The 18,660-nt window shown below is 34.5% G+C and overlaps 1 protein-coding gene across 1 annotated transcript in view; it reads right to left on the bottom strand.

Annotated features, from left to right (window-relative positions):
* LOC127834592 (MAP kinase-activated protein kinase 5-like) overlaps positions 1-18,660 on the bottom strand; it is a 41,956-nt gene that overhangs the window by 16,530 nt on the left and 6,766 nt on the right. Inside the window, exons 2-10 of the mRNA XM_052360602.1 lie at positions 15,276-15,349; positions 14,854-15,027; positions 13,335-13,443; positions 12,571-12,660; positions 12,310-12,405; positions 8,216-8,293; positions 6,294-6,481; positions 5,707-5,821; positions 4,399-4,526 (exon numbers count right to left, since the gene is read on the bottom strand). Of these exons, the coding sequence (XP_052216562.1) occupies positions 4,399-4,526; positions 5,707-5,821; positions 6,294-6,481; positions 8,216-8,293; positions 12,310-12,405; positions 12,571-12,660; positions 13,335-13,443; positions 14,854-15,027; positions 15,276-15,349 (1,052 nt within the window). The remainder of the gene's footprint in view (positions 1-4,398; positions 4,527-5,706; positions 5,822-6,293; positions 6,482-8,215; positions 8,294-12,309; positions 12,406-12,570; positions 12,661-13,334; positions 13,444-14,853; positions 15,028-15,275; positions 15,350-18,660) is intronic.

Consider the following 18,660-nt stretch of genomic DNA (forward strand, 5'->3'; position numbering starts at 1 on the left):
GCAATATATTTGACATTTTACCTTGAAGGATGGCCACATTGACCTTTCACCACTCAAAATGTGCAGCTCCATGAGATACACATGCATGTCAAATATCAAGTTACTATCTTCAATATTGCAAAAGTAATGGCCAGAGCTCCAGATAAGATGCGTATCTGCGTATTATCGCATTGAAAAATAATAAAAATAAACACTTAAATAGACAATAAATAAAAATCGGCACAGTACATAACAATACTCAATTCAAATCATGGTACGTATTTGTGATTGATTAAAGTGCGTAACCGGTTTAACCAATAATCTAGTTGAGCGTCTAGTGTATGTTAACCATTAAATCAAAAGAAATTCAATCAAAAGAACCTTGTTATCGAAATGGCGGTTCTAAGTTTCAAAAAAGGGATTTTCAAGCGAACAGCGGCTCCTGCAGGAAGAAACTGTAATTCAGAGCTACAGATAAGGTGCGTATTTGCGTAAATACCCAATGTAAAATTGCCGATTACGCATGGAAAAATAAAATCATGCGTACTGAATCCCACTTGAAATTGCCGATTACTAATATCGTATTTTTCCTCTGTGTAACGAGTAAATTTGTCCCGGAAATACCCGGGTCCAAAATACCCGGATTTTTTCCGATCCGTCAAAGCGCTTTCAGTATAACCTTCAGCACAATAATATGTACGGAAGAAAGCGTCTATGTTACTTTGTAACTACGTGTTATTGTTGCGAAAATGTCGAAACCGCGAGGCCGTAAAAAGGGAAACATCGTATCCCAGGCACAAAAAACTCCATTTTAAGTTTTTTGACCGCGAGCAACACAAAATCAGAAGCGGAAAATATAGTGAAACTAATTATTGACGATATTGTGTAATAGGCAAGCGCTGGCAGTGCTTACATTGTAAGAAAACTTGTGGGAAAAATCGTCTAACTTTTTTTAATCAAGACTGTATATTATGGATACATCTACATAATTACATAAGATCTCTGAAACTCATCAATTAAGAGTGAAACTTAAACCAGCACATTCAGGTAAGCATTTGAGAATTTAAAAATAAGACAATGAAAATACCCAATATAAATACAAAAATACCCAATTGTCAATTAAAGTAGTGGGTACCGTTTTTTTTGTACCCAATTGAAAATGAAAATACCCAATTGAACTCAAAAGTAGTGGGTATTTACTCAATTACTCAGAAAAGCTATCTGGAGCTCTGACTGACTGTATATTACAATATGCCAATAGAAATATATCTTATGATGTTTCTAGAATTGTTAAAATAATTGTAAGCGATCTAATTGTTGACGTAGATTTACTTACATAGACCACATGTAGTATGACTTTATTTTCAATGGTACAAGCAGTGCAATAACGTAGTTTAATTGCGATATGCCGTTCGTGTACTATATGAATACTATATGCAAGAAAGACAGTCTGTCAGTATCATCATTTAAAAGTTATTTTGTTTGCACCTAATATTATATCAAGAGCACCGCCTTCGGGGGGGGGGGGGGGGGGACGGTGGGGGGGGGGATTGGGTGCGATGGTTGGACGGTATTTCAAACATAAAATAATAAAAATAAATATTTGTGTTCTTTACACGTTTAAAAAAATTGGGGGGGGGGTGGGGTGGAGGGGGGGTAAAGTGTGAGGGTGTGGTGGTAATTTGTGAGATGATCTTAAAAAAAAAATAGGGGGGGATTCGGGTGGGGGGAGGGGGGGTGGGGGGGATTCTTGGGTGCGATGGTTGGACGGTATTTCAAACATAAAATAAAAAAATTAATATTTGTGTTTTTAACCGTTAAAAAAAATTGGGGGGTGGGGTGGGGGGTATAGTGTGAGGGTGTGGTGGTAATTTGTGAGATGATCTTCACAAAAAAAAAAATAGGGGGGGGGAGGTGGGAAGGCACAGGGGATGGTTTGGGTGGAGTCTATTGTGGTATGTCAGGTAAGAGTAGTTTTGTCAAAGTATCAATCAAATCTAATCATAAATAAAGAAGTTATGGCAATTTTAGCAAAATTAAATAATTTGACCTTGAGAGTCAAGGTCATTCAAAGGTCAAGGTAAAATTCAACTTGCAAGGTACAGTGACCTCATGATAGCATGAAAGTATTTGAAGTTTGAAAGCAATAGCCTTGATACTTAAGAAGTAAAGTGGATCGAAACACAAAATTGAACCATATATTCAAAGTTACTAAGTCAAAAAGGGCCATAATCCCGTAAAAATGACAACCAGAGTTATTCAACTTGTCCTTTTACTGTACCCTTATGATAGTTTGCGAGTGTTCCAAGTATGAAAGCAATATCTATGATACTTTAGGGGTAAAATGGACCAAAACACAAAACTTAACCAAATTTTCAATTTTCTAAGTATAAAAAGGGCACATAATTCTGTCAAAATGCCAGTCAGAGTTACATTACTTTGCCTGCACATTCCCTTTATGATAGTTAATAAGTGTTGCAAGTATGAAAGCAATAGCTTTGATACTGTAGCAATTAAGTGGACCTAAACACAAAACTTAACCAAATTTTCAATTTTCTAAGTATAAAAAGGGCACATAATTCTGTCAAAATGCACGCCAGAGTTATCTAACTTTGCCTGCCCAGTCCCCTCATGATAGTAAGTAAGTGTACCAAGTTTGAATGCCATAGCATTGATACTTTCTGAGAAAAGTGGACCTAAACGCAAAACTTAACCAAAATTTTCAATTTTCTAAATACAAAAAGGGCACATAATTCTGTCAAAATGCACGCCAGAGTTATCTAACTTTGCCTGCCCAGTCCCCTCATGATAGTTAGTAAGTGTACCAAGTTTGATTGCAATAGCATTGATACTTTCTGAGAAAAGTGGACCTAAACGCAAAACAATAGCTCATAAAAAAAAATTCAAAAAATAGATGAGCTAATAATATTTCTAGATTAAACAGGCCATGTCAGTTTTCAATGGAAATGGAAAATACCCCTCAATATTCCCAAATACCCTTTATGGCTGAAACAAAGGAGTAAAATACCCTTTAACAATAATATCAAGGGGTAAAGTACCCTTTAGACTCAATCCTTATCTGGAGCTCTGGTTATGACCAAGATAAAAGTTTTGGGACACACACATACAATGAATGAATGACAGACAGACAGGCCAAAAACAATATACCCCCGATCATTCAATCCTGGGGCATAAAAATAAAAGAGTGCTCAATAAAGAGGTCCATATTATGAACATTAATAACTCAATACTGTATTTGAAGAAAATTATAAGAAGGTTCCCCCATTGAAGTTTTTACATTAGTAAACTGACTAAATTATTACTAGACAAGACGTTTTCATTCAACAAGAATTCAACCAAGGAATATTTTTAACAAGGGCTGTTTGTAAAACATGCATGCCCCCCCATATAGGCTGTCCGTTGTTGTGGCAGCCATTGTGTGAATACGTTTTTTGTCACTGTGACCTTGACCTTTGACCTAGTGACCTGAAAATCAATAGGGGTCATCTGCGAGTCATGATCAATGTACCTATAAAGTGTGATGATCCTAGGCAAAAGCGTTCTTGAGTTATCATCCGGAAACAATTTTACTGTTTCGGGTCACCATGACCTTGACCTTTGACCAAGTGACCTGAAAATCAATATGGGTCATCTGCGAGTCATGATCAATGTACCTATGAAGTTTCATGATCCTAGGCGTAAGCATTCTTGAGTTATCATCCGGAAACCATTCAACTATTTCGGGTCACCGTGACCTTGACCTTTGACCTAGTGACCTCAAAATCAATAGGGGTCATCTGCGAGTCATGATCAATCTACCCATGAAGTTTCATTATCCTAGGCATATGTGTTCTTGAGTTATCATCCGGAAATCATTTTACTATTTCGGGTCACCTTGACCTTGACCTTTGACCTAGTGACCTCAAAATCAATAGGGGTCATCTGCAAGTCATAATCAATCTACCTATGAAGTTTCATGATCCTAGGCATATGCGTTCTTGAGTTATCATCCAGAAACCATTTTACTATTTCGGTTAACTATGACCTTGACCTTTGACCTAGTGACCTAAAAATCGATAGGGGTCATCTGCGAGTCATGGTCTATCTACCTATGAAGTTTCCTGATCCTAGACGTAAGTGTTCTTGAGTTATCATCCAGAAACCACCTGGTGGACGGACCGACAGACCGACATGTGCAAAGCAATATACCCCCTCTTCTTCTCAGGGGGGCATTAAAGCATCAACAATTGTTACAATATCTAAATTTACTTGTTCAATTCATGTATATCTGGAATTTTAACTGAATATGATCTTCATTATTATGTTCCTCTATGGAAAAACGACTATTTTGCTCATGAAAATGGTTGATTAGCAATTTTCTGAAGATCAGGTCCTGTTATTAAATCCCAATCACTGCACCTGTATTTCCGTTTTCGCAGTATTGGATTATGGGAGTCTGTGATGGGTTTCAAGGTCAGAGGGCACTCCGGTTTCCTCAGAATGGTCAGCTGCTGGGAATGGGCCATATTAATGTCCTCCAGGCTTTGCTGTAGTGGGCAATTACCAGTAGATTTGAAAAATACTAATGAATAATGAGGCACAAAAGTTAAACGAGAGTAAAAAAATTTAAAAACAGCTGTGTATCCAAAAATTGGTGTTTATAGTTTACTCCAAAGTCTTTAAATATTCCCCTTCAAGAGGTTCCATACTATGGAAACCTGCAGGTTGACTAGCATTGGTTATTTATAAGTAAAAACGACAATAAAGACTAGCTTAATATTGGATTTGATCAAATAAATCCCTTTTGTTTAAAAGTATTTATGAATTTATTATCACACTATATGATAACGATATATACATAAATGTATATCTAAACAAGAAGTATCTTTGAAAACGATGGATGCTCCCCTTATGTTCATAATAAAGTAAACAGGTATTAATAATAATTAATGACAATAATAGTATTCACTCACTCTTTCTTTTCAATAGAACTCCAACCCAAATAACACTACGGTCACTAAACTACACTGGCTGAATATGAGTCATGACTTGATCCTGTCTGTTGTAAAATACAATGTCTAAAACACTACCTGTCTTACACGTTGGACTTGGAATCAGGTTTCGAAATGTAGAAAACTTCTGACCATTTCGGACAACCTTGTTGAAGTCCCCCAGAATAAATATCCTATCAGTGTTCGGAATGACCCCCAGTGACCTAAAACCTCATCAAAAGGTAGAGGACCAATCAAAGGTACCTATATGCCAAATATATAAGAGATCGGTCAAATATTGAAGGCGCTATGAGAAAATGTAACCAAAGTTTGACCTTGAGAAAATATATTATTAACCTTGGTGACCTTGACCCCATTGACCTCAAACCTCATCAAAAGAAAGAGGTTCGTGCAAGGTATCAACATGCCAAATATGTAAGAGATCGGTAAAATATTGAAGTCAATATGATAAACTGTAACAAAAGTGTGAGGGGATGAAGGAAGAAAGAAAGGAGAACTGCCTCTGTGACCTTGACCCCAGTGACCTAAAACCTCATCAAAAGGTAGAGGTCCATGCAATGTTCCTACATACCAAATATGTAAGAGATCAGTAAAATATTGAAGGCGCTATGAAAAACTGTAACAAAAGTGTGCATGAAGGAAGGAAGTAAGGAAGGAGAAACTGGCAACTAAATGCTCCACCGAAAATTTTCGGGAAGCATAAAAACTAATGTACCTTGTCAGCAATAACAGCAGGTGAATGAAGCTCATTGTCAGGTGCATCCTCCAGCCAGGACAGTTTAGTGACATCCTCTATATTGAGTCTGTAGGAGGGATCAACATGAAGAAGACTGAAACATGATCAAAGCTATCAAAGTAGCGCAAACTACGATGTCACTGTCATGTTCTACGCATATGCTTTTCATGGCATTTCAAATGATTCTAACAGAGTAAGCTCATCTATTTTTTTAAAGATCAGCAATATACAAATTTCCTTTAACCCCATAGATAAACATTTGAACTTCAATCTAAAATTGTGTAATGTGCTGAATACAAGAACACATTTCAAATTGAGTGCTACCAACACTAATATCATGAACACATAAAAAACAAAAAAAAAGTTATAAGGAAACAAAATGGCAAAATCATAGGGGAACACACATAGTAAATAAATATATATCATTTAAATATATATCATTTAAAGATGATCTGAAGCATTGCAATAAGCTTCAGTTACAACATATTTGCCATATAACATATTTTCCATATAACACTCATTAATTGAACTCTTTCAACATAAATTAGGAACGCTGAAGGTGGTACCTTTTTACGACATCCTTAGCCCCATCAGATACATGACTCCACTCATCCTCAGGGAAGTCAAACTCCCCAGAGAGTATCTTCCTCCTCATCTCCATGGTGATATGGCGACTGGGAGTCTCCGAGTAGAATGGCGGGTATCCACATAGCATGATGTAAAGTATGACACCAAGGCTCCACATGTCACACGACTGCATAAAGTGATACAATGGATACACAAGGGATATACAATAGACAAATGAAGGAGAGAGATATACACTAGAAAAATGAAGGATAGAATAATACAATGTGAGACTGAGGGAGAGAATGATACAACGGATAAACTAGGGAGAGCGTGATACAATTGATACACGAGAAAAAGAGTGAAACAATGGGTGAATGAGGGAAAGTGATACAATGGGTACACGAGGGAGAGAGTGATACAATGGGTGAATGAGGGAGAGAGTAATACAATGGGTGAATGAGGAAGAGAGTGATACAATGGGTGAATGAGGGAGAGAGTGATAAAATAAACGAATAAGGCGAGAGATATACAATAAAAAAATGTTGGAGAATTATAGAATGTGAGACTGATTGAGAGAATGATACAACGGATAAACGAGGGAGACAGTGATACAACGGGTGAATGATGGAGAAAGTGATACAATGAGTACACAAGGAAGAGTGATACAATGCATACACGATGGAGATAGTGATACGATGGGTGAATGAGGGGGAGAGATATACAATGGATCCATGAGAAAGAGATTGATACAATAGACAAATGAGAGAGAGAGATGTAAAACAGAAGAATGAAGGAAAGAATTATACAATGGGTGAATGAGGGAGAATGATAAATAGATGAATGAGGGAGAGAGTGATACAATAGACATTTTAGGGAGAGAGTGATTTAATAGACATATGAGGGAGTGGTATAATAGATGAATGAGGGAGAGAGTGATACAATAGACAAAGGAGAGAGAGAGAATTAGTCCTATATTCAAATAAGAATGTGTGCTTTTAATTAAAACAAGCAAAACAATACTCCATACCATGACAGATGTGAATATGGTAAGTTTATTGTTAATAATCCAGTTAAATTTTGAAAAAATTAAGAGTATTTGTAATATTAATAATTGATAAGCAAATAATTTTCTAACTGACACAGTGTTTAAAACTACCTTTCAACTCACACTTCTGCTTATAGAAGTTGAAGCGCACTAGCTTTTGCTTCTAGAGTTTGTAGATGCAAACCCATATGCAGGCATTTTTACTAATTTTATCTTTTTCCTGGTAATAACAGTCAAAGAACTACTCCAGATTATTCAGTTATGTTTGTCATTGAATTTAATGTCACGCTAAACAAATCTGTCAACAAGTCCTTTTAAAGTACATGTATACATTTCAATTTACCTTAAATTACAAACAACATGCATGTGCTCTTTTCACTATATCAAAACATCAACTAAACATGTGATTTCCGATCGCAATGATTGGATGATACTGCAGACTTAGTGGCATTTGTGTTTTTAAGTATGTGAAAACGTGTTTTTGTAACTTTAAACATGCAAACATTAAAATAGTGCTATACAGATCTTAAGTTTTATTATAAGCTTGTTAGCATATACCTGTAGATAATTTCAATTAAAATAAAATTGTAAGTCATCTTTTACATTAACTTCATACAGGCACTGGTAAGCAACATCAACATGTCCTCATTCTTGAACACATATTCATGCTCAAAGCAAACTCTGACGGTTTTAACAACCCTGCTTGAAAAGTCAAAACATGGGTTAAACTGTAAAATACAATATAAGGACCAAAAAAATACCTTGAATGTTACATGCTGTGCAAAATCTTGCAAATCAGCTCATGGTAATTTGTTTAGCCTTCGGCTAGAACAGTACATTCTTTATTTATGTATTTAAAACTTAAATTCTGAATACCTTGTCATATGTGTAAGGCTTGGACGTTGGAATAATTCCTTTTTTTAGCTTAGCCTGATGACGGTGTGCTTCAAGGACCTATAATAAATCAACAAGAATTAAATATCATGTTCAAGGCACAGATTTGAGGCATCATTCTTTGATCTTGAAATGAACAGCACAATGTACATACAAAAGTAGTAATTCTAACTGATACAACATATGCAATTTTAAAAATATTTTGTGTGTTACTTTTAAGTTCATTTAATAATATAGATTACCGGTATTATTTGTTTATTGGCGTCGCTCTGGAGAGCGGCAACTAGTATGTAATGCATTTTTTTCGCTTATGGGAGGAGAAGTTATTTTACGGATCAATGTATATATTTTTGTTTTAAGAATAATATCTTGCATAGTGGTGATTTTTTGTGTAAATTAGTGTAAATAAGTACTGCATTTGTGCCTATAACATTTATTACAACAATTATTGCCAATAATGCAAAGCTAATTGTTTTAATTAATAACTGATCCACAACTGATCACAGGGGAAAGATCACAGGGACTGTGCAAATAGTTGTGCAAACACGCGAAACTTTCTGGTTTTGTATAAAAACAAAACATAATCAAAATATATTTATTTTGTGGTTTTTCTAATTTGCTTATTGAGTGAAGAATCAATGTAGTACGATATTTGACAACCTATCGCAAACAAGTTTATTGGAAGGCGTAGTGGTACGAAAACGTACAATGTATTAGTTTATTAATAGGCATATAATAACGATCGCTATACACAAGTTCACCAAATAGCAGTACATAAATGATGTCAGCCGGAAAAGCTCAGGTGGGAGAGCGTTAGACTGAAGTTGTTTACGCAACAATCATCTAAAGGCCCCCGGTTCAATCCCGGGTTCCGGCAAAAACGGAACAGTTCGGCGGCTGACAATTTTTTTTTCAGTCAGATTAATAAATATAATAAAGATTTATTTTATGTAGACATTTTTAAATCCATTTAACTACAATTGGACATTTTTATTAAAATTAATGCATGCCGCGTGGTGACAACGTTAATTAAAATTTCTTACATCACTTAAATATCTTTTAAAAAATACACGTGTTTTTATATTAACAAATAAACGCAAACAACACATCTATTATCGATGTTTTTATATGGTTGTCTATCATAGGCCCTAAGTACTATCACTACCACATATATAGCGCGCAGCGCGACACGTATTATTGATTATAACAATGAGTTGCGATAAAGGAAGCAGCCGCTTATCAAAGAGGAGCTGTGTCCCAGCAACCTGTTTCCCTAGAGTTAAGCACTTCTCGGATTTTTTTTAAGAACCACATATAGAGCGCAAAGCGCGACACGTATTACTATCCAGGTGGTATGGGTCCTTTACCATTATCCGACCAATACGTCCATAGTTATCTTCCTTAGAATTTGAGAAATTTTGAAATCGTTGTTCGAAGTCCAAAATTTTTATTCGATTGTTCCCAAACGTGCACATGTTTTTTTTATCAATGAGGACCCAACCCAAACTCTATATGAGCAATATCGGACCATAAGTCCAGAATTATGTCTCTTTGAATTTAAAAATAAAAGTGAAAAACTGCTTGGTTAGGTGATTATGTCAACATTTTTCATCAGATTCTTTCCAAACTTAGTGTCTTCATATCAATGAGCATTTTTACCTCATTTAAAATGAGAAACATCGGGACAATAAGTCCAGAATTGTTTTCTATTAAATTTGACAAAATAAATAATTTCCACTTGTATAAAAGATTTCACAACTTTCGTCTGAATCTTTCCAAACTTGGTGTTTTTATATCAGTATTACTCGAACCCTATTGAAAATGATGAATATCGGAGCAATAAATCTATTTTGATCTTTTACTGAATTTCAAAGTATTGTGAAATGCAGCTTCTTTATGCAATTTACAGTTTTCATTCAAATTTTTTTCAAACTTTTACAGTGCTGTCATATCAATGAGTAGTCAACCCCTATCGCAAATGAGCAACGTAAGAATAAGTTCAGAATCATCTCCCCTTGAAGTTGAGAAAAATAAGAAATTACGCTTACAAGATTAAGCAGATTTTTTTAAACCTACACAGTTCTGTTCCATTAATGAAAACTGCACACGGATGCCAGTAAAACAAGAGCACCGCCTTGCGGGTGCAGACCGCTCATCTATTTTCTTTTTAAAGGTGAAGGGACTCTCATTTTCAATCACAAAGGAGGGAGGAGTGGAGTGAAGAGGGGTGTATAGTGTGGGGTTGTGGACATTTATTACATTATCTTCCAAAAAAGCGAAAAAAAAAAAAAAAAAAAAAAAAATCGGGGGGGGGGGTATAGTGTGAGGGTGTGGTGATAATTTGTGAGATGATCTTAAAAAAAAAAAAAAAAAAAAAAAAAAAAATCAAAAAAAAAATTTGGGGGGGGGGTGGGGGGGTGGGGTGGGGGTATAGTGTGAGGGTGTGGTGGTCATTTGTGAGATGATCTTATAAAAAAAAAAAAAAAAAAAAAAATTAGGGGGGGGGGGGAGGGGGGGGAGGGGGGGGAGGGCACGGGGGATGGTTTGGGTGAAGTCTATTGTGGTATGTCAGGTAAGAGTAGTTTCATCAAAGTATCAATCAAATCTAATCATAAATAAAGAAGTTATGGCAATTTTAGCAAAATTTAATAATTTGACCTTGAGAGTCAAGGTCATTCAAAGGTCAAAGTAAAATTCAAGTTGCCAGGTACAGTAACCTCATGATAGCATGTAAGTATTTGAAGTTTGAAAGCAATAGCCTTGATACTTCGAGTGGATCGAAACACAAAATTTAACCATATATTAAAAGTTACTAAGTCAAAAAAGGGCCATAATTCCGTAACAATGACAACCAGAGTTATGCAACTTGTCCTTTTACTGTACCCTTATGATAGTTTGTGAGTGTTCCAAGTATGAAAGCAATATCTATGATACTTTAGGGGTAAAGTGACCAAAACATAAATCTTAACCAAATTTTCAATTTTCTAAGTATAAAGGGCCCATAATTCCGTCCAAATGCCAGTCAGAGTTACATAACTTTGCCTGCACCGTCCCCTTATGATAGTTCATAAATCTTGCAAGTATGAAAGCAATAGCTTTGATACTGTAGGAATAAAGTGGACCTAAACACAAAACTTAATCAAATTTTCAATTTTCTAAGTATAAAAAGGGCACATAATTCTGTCAAAATGCCAGTCAGAGTTACATTACTTTGCCTGCACAGTCCCCTTATGATAGTTAGTAAGTGTTGCAAGTATGAAAGCAATAGCTTTGATGCTTAAGGAATAAAATGGACCTAAACACAAAACTTAACCAAAATTGTCAATTTTCTAAGTATAAAAAGGGCACATAATTCTGTCAAAATGCATGCCAGAGTTATCTAACTTTGCCTGCCCAGTCCCCTCATGATAGTAAGTAAGTGTACCAAGTTTGAATGCAATAGCATTGATACTTACTGAGAAAAGTGGAACTAAACGCAAAACTTAACCAAAATTTGCAATTTTTTAAGTACAAAAAGGGCACATAATTCTGTCAAAATGCACGCCAGAGTTATCTAACTTTGCCTGCCTAGTCCCCTCATGATAGTAAGTAAGTGTACCAAGTTTGAATGCAATAGCATTGATACTTTCTGAGAAAAGTGGACCTAAACGCAAAACTTAACCGGACGCCGACGCCAACGCCAACGCCAACGCCAACGCCAACGCCGACGCCAAGGTGATGACAATAGCTCATAATTTTTTTTCAAAAAATAGATGAGCTAAAAAGGAAACCAATGTAAATAAAATGAACTATGAAATATTTGGGGGTTACAACACAAAATCATAGATAATGGTTAGTTGGGGGTTATAACACAACATCATAAATAATGGTTATTAGGGGTTATAATACAAAATTATAGATAACGGTTATACCTGTATCTTTTTCTATTTTGTTTAAAATTATCGGCCAATATATTAATATTACAGTAGAAAAAAAATCGTTCCATGAAGCTTCATTGAGTGCCTTTTACACTGAAATTCCCGACGCTCTTTGATGATTTGCATCAATACTTATCTTGTTCTTGCTTCAAATGTTACCTGAGGTGCAACATAATACGGTGTGAAGTATGGGGTCTGAAGGTTGCCATCATCTATCTTTGCAAAACCGAAATCAGACAGCTTCAATTCAGCATCCTGCAAAAAAAGTAAATATAATGAAAATATATATAATTCTTTTGGATTTATTATGTATGAATGCATTCATAAATAGAGTTTATATAATAAATTCAATAGTTTGCGATCAGGCTAATTTCAACACTGCAACATATGTTTCATACACATTTTATGCTGCAATAATACCTCTGTATTGTCCGTAAGGAGAATGTTCTCAGGTTTGAGATCACGATGTGCCACATTCAAACTGTGGCAGTGCTGGACAGCCATAGATATCTGCAAGTCAAGTCAGCTTACTAGTCAAATTCAAATATAATGCTACATTCTATTTTTGCTGTTGAGCAGCTAACATTATATACTTTTATGATATTTTACATATTGAAACACAAACGACTTCCCCATAAACCTGCATGGTTAAAATACTATTTAGTTTAAAGCTTAATCCTATTTATTTTAGCTCAATTGCATCGAAAGCCTAAGGCTTATAGAAACGCTCTTGAGTCAGTTTCCTGGGTCTATAACCAGAACTTGGTGAATTTGGGGAAGATCTAGAGAACGCTCCCCAAGTGGCGATTGCACCTGTGACCTCCCAATCGCTAGGCGGACACCTTATCCAAAAATACAATTTGGTCCAATGCCATATAATTATAAAAAGCTTCTTTTTGCTCTCAAACCAATTTTTAAGTATACTTTATCGATATTTATTTAATGCACACCAATAGTTTTTATCATAAACATAGTAACCAAAAAAGTAATGTACTTTTATGAGAACTGATTACCTTTTAAAATGCAATGCATAACTTAAATAGGACAAAATCTTTAAATCAATGGAAGTGTAAATTTTTCTTATTGAAAAAACATTCAATGCAAAATATTAAATACTGCATTTATGTTTCAGTTCGAATTCAAAAAATTATTCCGCATACATGTACAAAGACCTAAAAATATACCTTTTTGAAATACTTTGCTGCCTGTCTTTCTGTTAATCTCTTTCGTTTGCTTATGCGATCAAATAATTCACCACCCTCCATCATTTCCAATACCATAAGTAGATAGGCTCTGAAATAAAAATCAAACAAACATATTTAAGCTTGTCTCTAGAAAAACAGTCTTTATGCATTTGCTTAAGGTATTGTCACAGATTAGCCAATACTATCTTATGTATTCAAAGTGTTTCTGTTCAACATGTGATATAGAGGCATATTGGTCAGCAGAAGGTACTTTGAGATGTTATACTTTGCTGCACATGTGTGTTATAGTATTTGCCTGTGTGCCAAGTGTCTTAACACACAAAGTCTTCTATCAATAGGCATATACAAAGTCTTATTCTATTCCATTCAGTACTTATGAATGTATGCTTCACATGAAATAACGAAGAGCAATGACTCTGTACATACTGCATAGAGTTACATGTATTATCCTTAACCACTGCACTTTCCTTTTAATCTTAAAGCCATCTATAAATGTATGAAGATTAATTTAAATACCCTCAAAACTTACAGTCATACTCCACTATACAAAAAACGGACAAAGAACAATAACTCAAAAATATTGTCCTCTGAACTTCCTCTCAATGTCCTCTAAACATGTATAAAGTTATTTTCATACAATCAATACTAAAGAAGTTATATTAAAAACAAGAAAATTAACTATAAAGCAATACCTATGCAAAGTCTGTTGAGAGATTTATGATAATTGTACTCTGTACTGCCCCTTAATGCATTCTATCATCATGTGCAGGTATATTTGAATACTTTGAATACTTCTGAGTTATGCAGAAAGCCAGAAACAAACCATGCAAAAATAAGCACATGGCAATAACACAATACCACCACATATATGGATGGGTGAGTTGAGCTCCTTCACTATGCATTTCTTCTAAATGTCCTTTATCAATATTCAACGTTTTATGTAAATTGTTTCAACACCAAAGGCGTTTTGATCCTCACACAAAATTGACCTTATGGCAATAGATCTTTAAACTCTGACAAGACAGTTAAAGTTCTTATACTTTGCACTTCCTCCTTTGTGTTCTCCATCATTTAATGAAAACTCATTTGAATTATTTCAGTACTTCAAGGGTTTACTCCGCACAATATAATGAATAGAATGCGGATATACATGCATGGACTGATGGACAGATTTTAAGGATAGACAATGCAATTACTATAATTATGCCTTCCTTTCTTGAAATAAACAAGAATTGTGTTCGTCAGAAACACAATGCCCCTACTGCGCCGCTTTGAAATATTTTATTTTTTTACCTGTGACCTTGAACTTCCATCACTCAAAATGTGCAGCTTCATGAGATACGCATGCATGCCAAATATCAAGTTACTATCTTTAATATTGCAAAAGTTATGGCCAACGTTCGGACGGACGGACAGACTGACATACTGACTGACGGACAGTTCAACTGCTATATGCCACCCTACCGGGGGCATAAAAATAAAGCCAGCCTATACAAACTTGGGGTGTTTCTCCCCTGGAAACTGAATATCATTAGCATAAACATCATGGACTTTCACGATGTTTGGATGCCCATTGCACATCACATGAAGATACACTTCCATCTGAGCCTTGGGATTGTCTGGTAGACATTTCAGAGCATAGCGTATTCCAGTCTTTTTCCTCTTGCAAGGCCTGGATTGGAAAGCAGTGTTCACATATATTTAAGCATTTTGCTGATTCATCATTATAATCAATTTTGTGTATATTAACATTTGAATATAGAGAACAATCATTTTACAGAAAAAAACATTTTTATCAAATGACCTATCTTAATTCATTATTATCATAACATGTTTATATGAGAAAAGTGTATATTTCAAGTACTTGAAGTACGGCCCTTTATGAAACACACAATATAACAGAAGTGTCGTTGTACGCACCTTACTGGGCCACTTATTCCAGTTCCGAGGGTTTCATTCCATTCCACGTCATAATCATTCAGGATAGACTGTGTCTGAAAAAGAGACATAAAGGGTCATCTTGGAGGATCTACCCTGTCAGTTCATGAGATAAGGTAACCTTGCGCAAGTTTATAGTGGATAGCGCATCTCCTGACCAGACTTGGCGATTGGGCTGGAGAATTGCTGTCCACACATGGAATAAGACTTATTTTTGCAGGACACCAGTTTAATGTGAATACTCAGATTGAGATTTATTCAACGTTAATGCTTTGAAGCAGTTTAATATTGATAGAACCATTTCCAGCAAGTTTAATTTTGCCTACTGTGTCATCTCTTAAATTCAAGTAAATTTTCAAGTTTCATCAAGATCAAGTTATAAATGTGGCCTGGCCTCAAGAATGGTAAAAGGTTTTTCTTAGATTTGACATAGTGATCCGCCAGTTTTTGAATGCATGTGATTCCAGTGATTTTTTTGCCCTATTGGGAAAAGTACTGTTACCATCCCATTTGGCAAAAATGTGCGCGAAAAAACCCTGAAATTGGGAAAACGTGCCTTCAGATTGGGTAATTGGTGTACATGTATTTCATTTGTTACTAACACACAAATTTAAAATTGATAACTTAGTTTTGTCAAGTTGTCAATATTATATTCACTTATGCTCAAGCCATAGAGCTGCATAAGAAAATTAACTAAATGATGCATTTGATAAAAAAAAGGGAAAAAAAAGGAAACCTTTAACAATAGGCAGATCCAATATAAAGAAGTGAAACTCCAGCTGCTGGAGCAGTATTGAATTTTCATTAAAAACAATTAGTTGGTCCTTTATTTAAGGCAAGTGACCGATTGCCCAAACAGTACAAAACAGCACAATACAGCACAATACAAACAAACATAAACACAAAATATGAATAAAGCTGGGGTCACCGCCTTGGAACGGTCAATGCAAAGAATTGGGGGTTTAAACCTGGTTATAGAGCGCTCAACCTCACACTTGGCCCAGCAATATTCATAATACATTTAAGTGTAAATAAAATTTAACGTCATAGCATTGTAACTCAAATTAAACAATAATAAAAGGGAATTAAAACGCATTCAATTTAATTACTATTTAATTACTCAATTGCATTGAAGATACAAGAGTAACAGAATTACAACTTTTTGACGAACGATCAAATAAAACTATTAACAATTGTCAACTACATTCCTTCTTTATAGAAAAGATTTGATAATATAGAATCATATATTTAATATCTCAGATAATCATCGCGCAAATACAGGAAGAAGCAGCAATAATGGGTGTAAAAATTCCATATTACATAGCTTGGTTGTTTATGTGACTGCTAAACAAATTAAAAATAATTAAATCAAACAAGAAACGCCTATCAGAGAGAAAATATAAATAAAATGGAACGTTATAAACCCAATGACCTATGCATGTAGATTACAACTGGAAAAGTCGGTCGTATGACGTCACAAAAATCCATAATGACGTGAACAAATTCCAATGGCAGTACTAAATAAAAATATTAATGGGGCTGTGCTACTAATAAAACAAGTTTAGGTGATTTAATATTAAGAAGCAAATGAATAAAAATGGTAATTCCATTAAAGCGACATTATTGGAATCAAACAGTATGTAGGTGTTTTGACAACTGAAGACAGAAATGATTTGATGTACGATTTGAGTCCAAATGTAGTTTACATGCAGATTTGTTCATACGACACAATGACACAATTTTATTCAACAGTGAAAAATGCCTATAATGTAGTATTCATGCAGATTTGTTCATACGACACAATGACACAATTTTAATCAACAGTGAAAAATGCCTATAATATCACTAATGATTCCAAATTTTAAGGGAAGAAAGATATAGTGAATCGAAAACCATCAAACACGTGTTTTTAAGTACATAAGCATCGAATCCTTTTGATAAAAACAAGTTAATTAAATTGAAAAGTTAATATGAACATTTGGTTTAACATATTTTAATTTGCGGACACGCTTCAAAACATCTCCGTAAAATGATGGATGGGAGATTCCATTATTTAAATGCCAGTTTAAAGAAACAGTTTATTTTGAAATTAAATCACCATACTCAGAGTAAAATCTAGCAAATTTATTTCTTAGGTTATGATACAAAAAGCCTTGTTTTAGCAATTTTTTAGTTAATATTAGATTACGATCATTAAAATCTTTAATACACGAACATGCTCTGGCATAACGTACCAACTGCGAAATGTAAATACCATAGGAAGGTCCTTTAGGGATGTTGCCATCTAGAAACGGAAAATTTACAATTTCAAAGTTAAAATCGTCCCGTTTGTCGTATAAACTAGTTTTGATCAAATTATTATTAATAGTTAAATGTAAGTCTAAATACGCAGCGTCTGTATTGGATATACACGATCTATTTAATACTAGTTCTTTTTGGTAGATTTTGTGAATATATTGTTCAAATAATGGATTATCTAAATTAAGTATGTCATCAATGTACCTACTAGTAAGGTTAAAACAATTAATCAAATCTACTTGCTTAGTTTTAGATAATTCTAACATAAATTCGCTTTCATAACAATATAAAAAAAGGTCAGCTATAAGTGGCGCACAAGTACCCATAGGAACGCCAATAATTTGTTTAAATATTTTACCATTAAATTCAACAAACAAGTTATCCAAAAGAAAAGTAAGTGCTGCACAAAAGTCAAGACCAGTCCAAATGATGTAATTATCTAATATCTGATTAGTAAAAAAAGCTGTTTTAGTGTTTAAAGCAAGATACAAACATTTCTCTCTAGCAAAAGTTTGTTCAATCAAAGAAACAAGTTTGGATTTTATTAAAGCGTGAGGAAGCGTTGTATATAGTGTCGAAAAATCATAAGTACTTACCTGTGACACCTTATATTTTTTATTTTCAATTTTATCAATAACTTCTAAGGTGTTTTTTATTGACCAAAATAGGTTAATATTACTATTTTCATAAACTTTATTACAAAATTTAGCTATATGATATCTAATAGCACTCAATGCAGATGTAAGATACACTGATAATTGTTTGGTGGTACAAGACACTGAATTAGCGATAAAAACGACTTTTATATGGCGTCTTATGTAATTTAGGTATCCAGTAAAGTGATGGCAATTTCTTGTCAGTAATATTGACTATTACATTTAACTTTATGCATTGGGCAATATGGTCGGTAATAATTTCATTAGGTTGCTTATTGTACTCACAATATGATGTAGTTTGTGAAAGTTCTTGTGAAATAGTTTGAACATTAAACACTCGTCATATTATGATAACATTATTAGCAGCCTTATCAGCAGGAACTAAGACGAATTTAGATTTTAAGTCTTCAAGC

Source organism: Dreissena polymorpha, chromosome 1 (genome assembly GCF_020536995.1).
Source record: "Dreissena polymorpha isolate Duluth1 chromosome 1, UMN_Dpol_1.0, whole genome shotgun sequence".
Taxonomy (NCBI): Eukaryota; Metazoa; Mollusca; class Bivalvia; order Myida; family Dreissenidae; genus Dreissena; species Dreissena polymorpha.